This window comes from Hemitrygon akajei, chromosome 4, assembly GCF_048418815.1.
Source record: "Hemitrygon akajei chromosome 4, sHemAka1.3, whole genome shotgun sequence".
Taxonomy (NCBI): Eukaryota; Metazoa; Chordata; class Chondrichthyes; order Myliobatiformes; family Dasyatidae; genus Hemitrygon; species Hemitrygon akajei.
Genome location: NC_133127.1, coordinates 136,859,904 through 136,872,965, shown reverse-complemented (window position 1 = coordinate 136,872,965; position 13,062 = coordinate 136,859,904). Strand labels below are relative to the sequence as shown.

The 13,062-nt window shown below is 38.8% G+C and overlaps 1 protein-coding gene across 4 annotated transcripts in view; it reads left to right on the top strand.

Moving 5' to 3' along the window:
- The window catches only part of tmem135 (transmembrane protein 135), a 414,067-nt gene that overhangs the window by 168,867 nt on the left and 232,138 nt on the right, over positions 1–13,062 (top strand). For 2 of the 4 annotated variants that reach the window (XM_073043371.1, XM_073043369.1), the window contains exon 5: positions 6,677–6,742. The exons of the other annotated variants lie outside the window; for them this stretch is intronic. In XM_073043371.1, the coding sequence (XP_072899472.1) occupies positions 6,677–6,742 (66 nt within the window). The remainder of the gene's footprint in view (positions 1–6,676; positions 6,743–13,062) is intronic. 4 annotated transcript variants of the gene reach the window in all.

Sequence of the window (13,062 nt, the reverse complement as noted above, 5' to 3'; positions counted from 1 at the left end):
GAAAGCCGCATGTGCTCTATGTATTTTACAATATCATAAACCTGTTTATAATCTATTTTTGATTTCATTTTGCATCATTTAAAGAGCAAAACTGAACTTTTAAAATTACAATCTGAAAATTTCCTCATTGTTCCTCTTGAGTGTGGTTGCTAATTTATGCTTAGTTGCTGACAATTTTAGGATATTTTAACTCTTAGAAGTCTTGGGGCAATTAGTTACATCTGATTTCAAGTAACTGATGGTGAAATCCATTTGCGTTACATTGTCCGTTTTAATTTAATCAGAATACTGTAAGTATTTGAGATACCTTGAAGACGGTTAGCACAATTCACAGCATTTAGATTTCATTAAGCTTACGCAATGAAAAATATACTGGAATCTGGAAATTGACTAAGAAAGCTGTATATAGCCTTGGTCAGACCCCACTTGGAGTACTGTCCTCAGTTCTGGTCACCTCACTACAGGAGGGATGTGGAAACTATAGAAAGGGTGTAGTGGAGACTTTCAAGGATGTTGCCTGGATTGAGAATAGGCTGAGTGAACTTGGCCTTTTCTTCTTGGAGCGACGGAGGATGAGAGGTGACCTGATAGAGGTGTATAAGATGATGAGAGGCATTAATTGTGTAGATAGTCAGAGGCTTTTTTCCCAGGGCTGAAATGGCTAACACGAGAGGGCACAGTTTTAAGGTGCTTAGAAGTAGGTACAGAGGGGATGTTGGGTAAGTTTTTTATGCAGAGTGGTGAATGCGTGGAATGGGCTGCTGGTGACTGTGGTGGAGGTGGATATAATAGGGTCTTTTAAGAGGCTTCTGGATCGGTACATGGAGCTTAGAAAAATAGAGGCCTATGGGTAATAACCCTTGGTAATTTCTAAAGTAAGTACATGCTTGACACAGCATTGTGGGCCAAAGTGCCTGTATTGTGTTGTAGTTTTTCTATGTTTCTATTCACCACCTAATACAAAAGAAATGAAAAACAACACTGACGAAAATGAACTGCTGTCATTTCAATTTTTAATTTAAAAAATTTTCATGCTTTAAAAATTCTCAGTTAAATTGATCGAAATCCCTGGTTATAACACTCATTTATATAAACGAGGGGTTGGGGGTTTAATACTTTTTCAAGACACTGTAGATTTCTATCAGCATTGAAGTGAATGGAAGTTGATCTTGTGAAACATGTAACTTAAGTGCTTGTGTACTTATCTTTGTCTAAACATAAGATTAATTCATATCATGAAATGTATTTTTAGGTTATTTGTTGTATTCAGCAACACAAGAAAATATTGAAATCTTGAATAGATCTTATAATTGATAGCTTTTAGGAATTGTAAATAAAAATTTAAACTGTAACTAAATATTAGGTAAGTAAGGGTTCTTTCCATCCTCATGCACTCCAACCATAGAAAATAGTTACACAGAATGACATATAAGGACATCATTACCAGTAGCTTCTAGATATATCAATAGCATGCAAAGCAATTCACAAATGTAAAGGAACGTGCTTCACACAATGTAACGTAGTGAGCTGGAAAAAACTTTCTTTGTCACAGCATTGATATCTCTGAAGAAACATAGATATGGGGTGGGAAAAGTGAATCAGTTGACTTAAACGAAGGATTAAACTGGAGTAACATTAGTGTAGGTGAATGTGAAATTGGCTCAAGAGACAAAGGACAATAATTTGTCTCAAAGAGACAATAATATGCCCTCTTAATTATTCATGAATACACTTAAATTCATTGCTTAAAGTTTAAGATTAAGTTTTAAGTAGAATCTTCCCTTCACTTACATTGTAGTTAATTTACTAAAATATTTGGTGTTTATTTGCATGTATTTGTTCATATGAATTACAACATTGCAAGATTTGCATTTCTCACAACTTCCCAATTTTCTTATTTAACGATTTTACTTATCTGCCAGCAGTCACTGAAAAGGAAGTCTGAGTGTGCCTGACTGCAATAATGCCATCTGTGATGCGTAGAAATCTGTTATGGCCACTGATTTGTTTGATTGCTTTTTGCATGTTTTTTTGCCATTCCCTTTGACCTAATGAAGTTATCACAGATGTTTAAAGTCTGTCCTTTGTCAGTTTGCAATGGGTCCAGGTGGTCTCCTCTCTTCCTTTTCAGAAAGGAAGCTGTACTTGTTGTGTTAATCTTCTTAGTGACACAGAACACATCAAGTGTGTAGCTTCTATCAGGAATCTGTGAATCTACCCTTTCAAGGCCTGCAGATTTGGCACCTATTTGAATAGCGTTGACATGTGATGTGGTTGTATAAGTAGCGGTGTATTTAAAAAGATCTCTTGCATGTATGGAAAGAAAAGCCCACACATCGGTGACTCTCAATGGAAAAAAGAAGCTTAACTGGATTTACAGACTCTTCTGTTTGGCTGAAACATACTTAAAAATGTTGGTGGCAAGACTGATGAAAGAAAGCAATTTCAAAGAATACAAAAGCTGGTGTAGGCTACTCCCTCTACTGTTGCAGTGGGTTTGTCGAAGAAATAGAGCTTGAGGTTGCCATGGAAATTGGATAATTTGGATAAATTCACAGCAGCCCCATTAAGATTACATGCCATTGTGTTCAAATACTCTCCCCTCAGACAGGTATATACAATGGATTCCGGTTATTTGGGACACATCGGGACTAGTAGATTTTGGCCCACTTAGGAGGCTTCCCCTTCACCTTAATTTTCATGGAAAAAGGTAAAAGGCATAACAAAGAGAAACTGCAATGTCACTGAGTAACAAATTATGCATTTAACTGAAATGCCGAACAAGTTAGATCACCACCAGTGGCACTACAGTATTATAAAATAGTGTATTAGTTCTAATAGTTATTGACAGAAGAATTCATCACTGCCCTATTCTTTTAGTAGGCTGAATGAACAAAATCAGCACAGACACCTAGTACAGGTAATGGACTACCTTCATTGCCTTCCTGCATAAAGTCAAAATAAAATAAACAGAGTGATCAAAAATCACAGCTTTCTGAATCAGCATCTGTCAGCCCAAAATAATACAAGCACATGCAACTGACACTATTTAACAACTGTTTGCTCTGTAATGTCTGATGACCATTTCTCACATCTCCAAGCCAAATACTTGTAATCACAGTGCAAAAACAGTTCTGAAAGGTCATACTGCTTATTTCTCGCAAACTATCAGTGAAAAAAATCACTGCTTTTTGAACACATGCATGCAACTGACTGCTTTAAAAAACTGATCGCTCTAAGCACAGTGTATTGTCCAACTGCCAAGCAAGTGCATATGACTGGTGCTAGTTATGCCCTGTTCGGCAGCAGTCTCCTGTCCCAATTAAATGGTATAGTGCCCCAAATAAAAAAGGGAATCCCAGTTTTTTTTAATGATTTAGGGTTTGTTCTCCAAGGGTTGTCCCAAATAAATGGCTGCCCTGATTAACTGATAGCCCAATTAGCCAGAATCCATTGTAATTACAGTACTTGTGCTATGTTGCTCATATTTGCTAGAAAACCATTATTCTTCTGTTTGTGGTTTGTAAAAAGAACAAAATTGTCATGTTTGCAACAATATGCATTCTGCATATTTTTAGTTTAAAAAATAATTCAACCTTTCAGTTTTGTTGGAGGATTGTGTTGATATGTTTAAAAATATGAGCATTTATTCAAAAAACTTAAACCTTTAAAATGAGTTGTTACTTAAAACCAAAGGTGGTCTGATGGATCTTAAGATTAAAAAATGTTCAAAACAGCAGTTTAATTTTGGTATGTTAATGAATTGTGGAAGGAAAAAAATAAAACTAGTCCCTGGCATTTTCCCAAGTGACTAGTTTGGGAGATTTGTATCAAAATTGGGAATGGCAATAAATGGTGCCATTGAGCTCACATTCTGTAGTGAGCTGAAGAAAATAAGTGAAGAAAATTCCTAGTCTTGTACTTCTGTAGGGTTAATGAGTTGAGTAATTATTGTCTCTTTATCCCAAGTTAAATATGTTTTATTGCTTCTCTTCATTCTGCCATCTATTCCCTGCCCTCTTCCCCCACCTCACTCTCACACCTATCATATAGCTCCCTTCTGGAGTTACAGTTGTTGATTAACAAGACAAAACTTTAATAAAAGTAGTTTGCAGTTTTGTTGTAAAGTAGGCAACCAGTTACCAAATAAAAAAATTAGTTGGCAGTATAATATCGCTACAAAGTAATTAATTCTGCCCCAGTTTTGGATGGACACTGTTGAAGTTTCATGATAGAAGGGATATGTAAACCGTTTAAATGGTCCATTAAATAAATATGCCCACAGTAACTCTTGGTATAGCATGTTAAAATGAGACACTTTCACAGTTGTGCCAATAAGTGCACTGCTTCCCACCCTGATTGTTAATTATTGAGCAGATTAATTACATACATTCATATCCACTTGTGAATGTTTGTTTGTGCCCCTTCCAGAGAGGTTAAATTAAATTCCTATACACACCTTTAGCCACTTTATGGAAATAGTCTGATTCTCTAAGACATATATGTCAAACTCAAGGCCCGCGGGCCAAATCCGGCCCGCGGTGGAATTATCTTTGGCCCGCGAGATAATATCTAATTACTATTAAAGCTGGCCCCAGTAATCGAAGCGCCTATGGCGTATGATATGGCTAATGCTGAGTTTATTCAGGTACCAGGTTTTCAGGGTTTTTAGTGTTTATTCAGCAGTCTTGCTCGGCAGTCTTCTTCATAAGAAACGGAATTTGTAAAGTGAAACACTTTGTAGTTATAGCAGAGACTGAGACACATGAGAGCAGGCTGAAAAAAACGGAGGCAACGAAAGCTGCGTTCGCACGCGTCCGACTGATCCGGCCCGCATGAAGCTGCATTTTGCTCAATCCGGCCCGTGACCTAAAATGAGTTTGACACCCCTGCTCTAAGACAAATTCTGTGAGGAGCATTAACACTTTAATTTCATGATCTGATATTACAGAGAATGTGTATTACTGAAAGAATGAGTTAGAAGAGCATGTGGGTGTCATGACAGGGTAGGTTAGAAGATCATGCGAGAGGAACAGAAAGAGTATTGTGATGCTTTGTGTGGAGATAGGATCTGAAGGGGTGAAGGACAGATGATGATGGTGGGTATGAGAGAGTTGAGAATGCTGTCAGCAAGGCAACTGCTAGAGGATTAGTATTGAAGTATTACAGAAGGTGCTTAGCTGCAGGGAAAGGCTGGGCTCTAATTAATTCTGTATCAAATCTTAACCCTCCATTATTCTCATGGGCTTTGCCCAGGACCTTCTATGTTCTGACTTGCACTCTTCTGCTTTGACTTGAACATTGTGCTCAAAATTCAGAAATTCGGGCATCCTTGATTTGAAGCAAAAACTAGACAGCATTGATTCACAAGGGTAGCAGATGATAAATAAGTGAGAAATACAACACACTTGAAAATTTCATGTAAGAACAAATTATTTGAGAAAAACTTTTAATACTGGATGCTTTTGATGAAATATGAGGGGTGATTGATAAGTTCATGGCCTAAGGTAGACGGAGTCAATTTTAGAAAACCTAGCACATTTATTTTTCAACATAGCACCCTCCTACATTTACACACTTAGTCCAGTGGTCGTAGTTATTAACTTCAAACTTTCTGCATAATCACTCAAAGAGGTGACCTGCATGTGCATGCAGTGAGAGCTGTATAACTCATCTCCTTCTACCTTGGACCACAAACTTATCAATCATCCATCTGTGGACACTTTCTGGAGGTCCAAGATCTGTATACTCCACAACCTCTGGACTAAGTGTGTAAATGTTGGAGGGGACTATGTTGAAAAATAAGTGTGCTAGGTTTTCTAAAATTGACTTCTTCTACCTTAGGCCACAAACTGTCACCCCTTGTAAATAGTGAAAACTGATTTCCTCAGATCGGGAAGTCAATAATTTATCATGCTTTGTTTAAACTCTGACTGGGGAAGGTACCATTAAATCTTTTAAGGGTAAAGTGGAGAGAGCAGAACAGTGAAAGTAGTCATAGGAATATTATAGTTTTAGCAAAGATTTGCAGTTTGTTCTTTCAGGATCAGGGAGTCAGCTTTAATGAATTTGGCCTTGTCTTTTTCTGCTTGGTGTTGGTCATTGTACCAGACGTGAACTCTCAGACCATCTGTAAGTGACTGGAAATCAGAGCATTCTGGATGTGATATTCAGTATAAATGTAAAATTCCTGTTGTTAAATAAGAGTTTTCTTAAAACTCCTTTCAGTACTTTTAAAGTATTGGCTGACAATAGTAGAGTTTATACAATGGGAAGGGAGAGGAATCATTTTATTTTTTGATAAACTTACAGTACGATGTCTAGAAATTGCACTAAGGAAGAATTTGAAGATTACAAGGCCCTTGCAGGCTGATTAGAAATTTTGCTTAATTTAAGAATCAAAATGTTTTCTATTTGGAAACGATTGTATTCATACTTGTACTGTACTCTGCATCTAATTTGAGAATAACAATATCTTGGTTGTACATTTAGATTAATAGGGTATAGATTTTAAAACAAAAATGAATGACGTATGTGCCACTTCATACTCCGTAGTAAAAATGGAGACTTTTGCTTCTACAGCATTTTGTGGCCTTATTTATGTGTCTGTTTAGTGCTGTGTGCATTATTACAGAATGTAACCATTAAGCATCAAGCTTTTGTATTCTGTTCACAGGCAACTGAAAGTATATTCCGAATGGCTGTAACAAGGGGTCTTATCACACCAGTTAACCATGGGGAGGTAAGAGTTTATTGCAATATTTGTTTACTGACATTTCAACTTCCCTTGTATTATTTCCTAAAGTAGGTATATCGTTATATGTTAAATTAGAAAGTTAAATTCAAAGTAGGACAAAGAAATGGCTTTTAAAAAAAGTCAAAGGGTAACCTGACTTGGAAATGGCATTTCAGTTTTAAAGATTTTGATCAGTTGTCTGATCAATTTCTGTGTTTTGGAACGAGTTGTGGATGGGAGAATTGTGTCGGAGCATGATAAAGAAGAATGGATGCTGTGGCATCCTTGACCAATGTAACATGGAAGGCTTTTTTTTACTGAATTTGTGTAATGGAATCTTAAATTGATGAGTGAAATGTATAACAAATATGAATATCTATATGCAGTGTGTTGCTATGTTTTAAAGTCTAAGTTGGTTTTTAAGTAAATTTACTTTATTATTGTCTCATTGTTTATTATTGTGATACAGTGGAAAAACATTGTTTTGCATGCCAATCATAACATTACAGCATTCAACAGTGAATGCTCAACAGGGGGAAAAAAAAACAATGTAGAATAAAGGGTTGCAGTTACAGAGAAAGCATAGTGCAGGGAGACAATACAGTGAAAAGGCATAATAAGGTGGATTGTGTGGTCAAGAATCTACCTTACTGTACTGGGGATTGTTCAATAGTCTTGCAACAGCAGGATAGAGGCTGTACAATTAAGTTCAGGCCACAAAACATAGTTTCTCTTAATTGTGAACTTTATAAGATTACCAAATGATGCATGTAATGTTTTCCCTTAATTTGTTCATGGGCCAAGCAAACTTATTGTCCTCTCCCAATTGACACTGTAATTACTGGATTTTTAGGTTGTTAAGACAGTTTAAGAGACAATCACATTGATGGATCTGAAGTTACATTTAAACCGGATCAGGTGTGGATAGAGATTTCTTCCCTGAAGGAAACTGATACGTTCATGATAAATAGGACTGAAACTAGCTTTGAGGTAAAGATTCCGGAAGAGGACTGGTCATTCAGCCTCTTTAGTCTTGCCCAGTTCACGTTCCTCATAAATCTAGTCTGTCATAGTTAATGGCGAGGCCAACCAGGACATTCTGCATGCCACAGATCACAGGGTAATTAGGCATTTGGCAGTGGCCAATAAAATGAAGTTAGATTTAAGCAGAGCGGCCATTGTGTGACGCTTAGGCAGAGACTGTAGCTTGATTTTGGGTACCTTTCTTATTGCACAGTTAGGGGAGTGGTAGGCAGGATAGTTGAATGCTCGTCTTGCAAAATGTGGGGAAGGCCGTAAAATGCATTCAGCTGCAGCTTCTTACAGACTGTGTCAAGGAATTGGAGCTGGAACTGGATGAATTATGGATCATTCGAAAGGCTGAGGGGTTGATGACAGGTGATATTTAGAGTTAGTTATACTTAAGGTGCAGTGCACAGGTAACTGGGTGACCATCAGGAGGGGGAAAGGCGATATGCAGTCAGCACGAAGTACCATTCCCTCAGTAACAGGCCTCTGGCTTTGTTGCTCAGAAGGAAAGTGGGGGGTGGGTGATAAGAGATGAGCTATAGTGAGAAAGGATTCAATGTTTAGGAGAACAGACAGGAAGTTCTAAGTTCTGTAGACATCAACAAAGTTCCTGGATAGTAAATTGCCTCCTGGTCAAGAACATCTTGGATTGAGTCTCCAGCATTCTTAAGTAGGAAGATGAGTAACCAGAGGGTGTGGTTCATGTCAGTATCAATGAGTTGAGTCGGAAGGGTGACAAGGACCTGTGACGTGAGTTCAAGGAGTTAGGTGCTAAGTTAAAGGATAGAACTTTCAGGTTTATGATCTCAGGATTGGTACCTCTGCCACGTGCAAGTGAGGCCAGAAATAAGAAGATAATATAATTTAACACATGGCTATGGAAATGATTCAGGAGGGAGGGCTTCAGATTTTTGGATCATTGCGCTTCCTTCCAGGGAAGTTGGAACCTGTGCAGATGAGATGGTTGTACTTGAACTGGGGAGAGACTAATGACCTTGTGGGAAGGCTTTCTGGTGCTGCATAGGGTGGGGTGGGGGGGGGGGGGGTTTAAAATAGAATTTCATGGGGATGAGAAGCAGAGCACCAGAGCAGATAGTGGTGTGATTGTGGAAAAAGATGTTGATACAAAGACAGGAATCGAAAGGTTCAACATGGTGGGAATAATATTCTGTGTTGTGCTTATTTTGATGCAAGGAATATTATAGGAAAGGCAGATGAGCTTAGAGCATGGATCAGCGTGTGGAATTATGGTGTTGTAGCCATTTGGTTGAAGAGGTCCAAGACTGGCAGTTCCAGAGTTCCATTGCTTTGAACACAATAGAGATGGAGGTGATTAAAGGTGGAGGGTAACACTACTAGTCAGGGAAAATGTCATGGTAGTTCTCAGGTAAGACAGACTGGAGAGCTTATCTACTGAGGCTATATAGGTGGAACTGAAGAATAAGAAAGGGACAACTATGTTAATAGGATGATATTAAAGACCACCCAATAGTCAGCTAGATTGAGAGGAGCAAATTTGTAGAGAAATTACAGACAGTTGGAAGGAACATAAAGATGTCTTGGCAGGTAATTTTGATTTTCCGCATATTGACTGGACTCCGTACTGCAAAATAGCTGGATGGAATGAAGTATGGCCAATGTATTCAGGAATGTTTTCTTAACATATATATAGGTCCCATTTAGAGAGAATGCAATACCGGATTTCCTATTAGGGCACGGCAGGGAGGAGACAGAAGTGTGTGTAGGAGAACACTTTGGATCTAGTGAACATGATACCATTAATTTCGAAATAATTATGGAGAAGGACAGGTCTAGTCCTTGTGTTGAGCCACTAAATTGGAGAAAGACCAATTTTGATAGTATCAGAAAGGACTGGAAAGTTTGGATTGGGCAGGTTATTTTCTGGCGAAGGAGTGCTTAGTAACTGGGAGGCCTTCAAAACTGTAAACATGAGAGTACAGAGTTTCTATCTTCCTGTCAGAATAAAAGGTAAGGAGAACTGGTTTAGGTATCCTTGAATTTTGAAAGGTATCGAGGCCTTGTTTAAGAAGAAGAAGGTGCATCACAGGTATAGGCAGCAAGAAACAAATGACGTACTTGAGTGTAAGACATACAAGAGAACTCTTAAGAAGGAAATCAGGAGGGCTAAGAGAAGGCATGAAGTTGCTCAGGCAGACAAGGTGAAGGAGAATCCCAAGGGCTTCTACAGATATATTAAGAATAAAAGGATAGCAAGGGAAGGGATTGTTCATCTTGAAGATCGGAGTAGTCACCTATGCATGGAGCCGAAACAGATGGGGGAGAGCTTAAACCGATTTATTTTTGCATCTGTATTTACTCATAAGACAGACTATGAGTCTATAGATGTTGGGCAATGCAGCAGTGATGTAATGGACCATATGTAGACTACGGAGGAGGAGATGCTTGCTGTCTTGAGACAAATTATAGATGGATAAAACCCCAACACCTGACAAGCTGTTCTCTCAGACCTTGCGGAAAGCTAGTGCAAAAATTGCAGAAGTCCCAGCAGAGGTTTTTAAAAAGCGTCCTTAGTGATGGATGGTGCTAAAAGAATGGAGGATAGCTAACGTTGTTTCATTGCTTATGAAAGGCTGTAAGAGTAAGCTGGGAAGTTACAGGCTGGTAAGCCTGATATCGGTAGTGGGTAAGTTATTGAAAGATATACTAAGGGACCAGATCGTCCACATGGCTTTATGCATGGTAGGTGGTATCTGACCAATTTTAGAGTTTTTTGAGGAAGTTACTAGGAAAGTCGCTGAAGGCAAGGCAGTGGATGTTGTATGCATGGACTTTTGCAAGGCCATTGACAGAGTCCCGTGTGGGAGGTTGATCAAGAAGGTTCAGTCACTTGGCATTCAGGATGAGGTGTTAATTTTGATTTGACATTGTCTTCGCGAGAGAGCCAAAGAGTGGTAGTAGTAGATGGTTGTCTCTCTGACTGAAGGCCTGTGATTAGTGGTGTGCCAGAGGGATCAGTGCTGAGTTCATTGTTGTTTGCCATCTATAACAATAACCTGGATGATAACGTGGTTAACTGGATCAGCAAATTTGCGGTTGACATCAAGATTGGAGGTGTAGTGGATCGTGAGGAAGACCCTCAAAGCTTGCAACGGGATAGGTTAAAAATTAGCAAATTATACACATGCCAATATATTATCTCCAATGCCATGTGGCTTTAATTTCTGCATTAACTTTTGATATGGGGCCTCTTATTGATGCCATCTCACATATGAAACCATCTCACATATTAAGTGGTAATTCTGGAGCAGACTAGAATTAGAGAAGGATGCTCGACAGCTATTGCAGGACTTCAGTGATATTACGTCCTACAAAGTAAAATCAAGCAACACAGGTGACAACAAAGTTTTGCTCCTAAATGAACTCAATGTCTTTTACACTTGCTTTGAATGTCAAAAGATGGAGGTACCTTCATAAACTGCAACAGCCACTGATCACCCTGTGATTTCAGTCTCTGAGGCCGAAGTGAGAGTAATCTTTACCCGTGTAAAGCATCTGACCCAGACAGGGAACCTGGCTCAGTACTGTAAATTTGTGCTGCAGTGTTCACTCTTATCTTTAACCTCTTGCTTCAGCAGTCTCAGGTTCCCACCTGCTGCAATCAGGCTTCAATTATATCAGTGTCCCGAGAAGAACGTAGTAAGCTGCCTCACTGACTAACGTCCAGTAGCACTTACATCCACTGTACTGAAGTGTTTTGAGAAGTTGGTGATAAAATATATCAGCTTCAGACTGAGGAGTGATTTGGATTCGCTGCAGTTTACCAACCTTCACAACAGGTCAGCAGCAGATTCCAGATCATTGGCTCTTCTCTCAATCCTGGAACATCTGGACAGCAAAGATGCATACATCAGGGTACTCTACATTGACTACAGCTCAGCATTCACCACTACCAGCATCTCAAAACTAGCCAATAAGCTTCAAGACCTAGGCCTCAATACCTCCATGTGTAACTGGATCCTCGATTTCCTCACTTGCAGACACCAGTCAGTTCAGATTGGCAATGACATCTCCTCCACAGTCACCATCAGCACATGTTCACCACAGGGCTGTGTGCTAGCCCCCTGCTTTACTCACTTTATACTTATGACTGTGAAGCTAAACACTGCTCATAAAGAGGTCAATGAGCCAGTTCTCATTGGGGGATCAGTGGTGGAGATGATCAGCAATTTTAACTTCCTTGGCATTATTATTTCAGAGGATCAGTCCTGGATCCTGCATGCATGTGCCATTACAAAGCCTCTACTTGCTTAGAAGTTTGCAAAGATAGGCTAGGTAGTATTAATGGAAAAGTGTGGACTTACTTTCGAGGACTCTTCACTTCATGTTATTGATATTTATTGCTTATTTATAAATTTTTTGGTTTTGTATTTGCACAGTTTGTTGTCCTTTGCGCTTGGGTTCTTTGTCCTTGTGCAGTTTTTTAATTGATTCTGTGACGTTTCTTTGTACATGCTGTGAATGCCTACAAGAAAATAAATCCCAGGGTGGTATATGGTGACGTATGTGTACTTTATTCTTTGGTTTGAATGATGTCTGAAATTCAAGTCACTCACCATTATACCATTCCTTTTTTTTACAAAATTATTCTGTTTCTTAATTCTTTTTCCAGCTGATCATGTAGCCATGTTTAGGGAGCCTAAGATTTGCTCCCACTAATAACTTTTCTCTTTTCTGATTGCGACGTGACTGATTTTAGTTACTGATCTGAGCAATGACCATACTGTTTAATGTTGGCTTTTTAAAGAGTGATAACTACTTCATTATTCACTTGCTGTCCTTTAGAAACACAAAGTATCCTGGAGTTTCAATTCCTAGATTTGGTCACCTAGCAATGGTATCTCTAACAAGTCTTTTGACCATATTCATTTACTTCTGTGCTATCAATTCATCCAATTTGTTACAAATGCTTTGTACATTTAGATTAAAATACTTCATTTTTGTCAGTGTTGTTTTTCATTTCTTTTGTATTAGGTGGTGAATAGAAACATAGAAAAGCTACAGCATAGTATAGGCCCTTTAGCCCACAGCGCTGTGCTGAACATGTACTTACTTTAGAAACTACCTAAGGTGACCCATAGACCTCTATTTTTCTAAGCTCCATGTACCTATCCAAGAGCCTCTTAAAAGACCCTATTGCATCTGCCTCCACCACAGTTGCCAGCAGCCCATTCTGCACACTCACCACTCTCTGCGTAAACAAAAACTTACTCCTGACATCCTCTCTGTACCTACTTCCAAGCACCTTCAAACTGTGC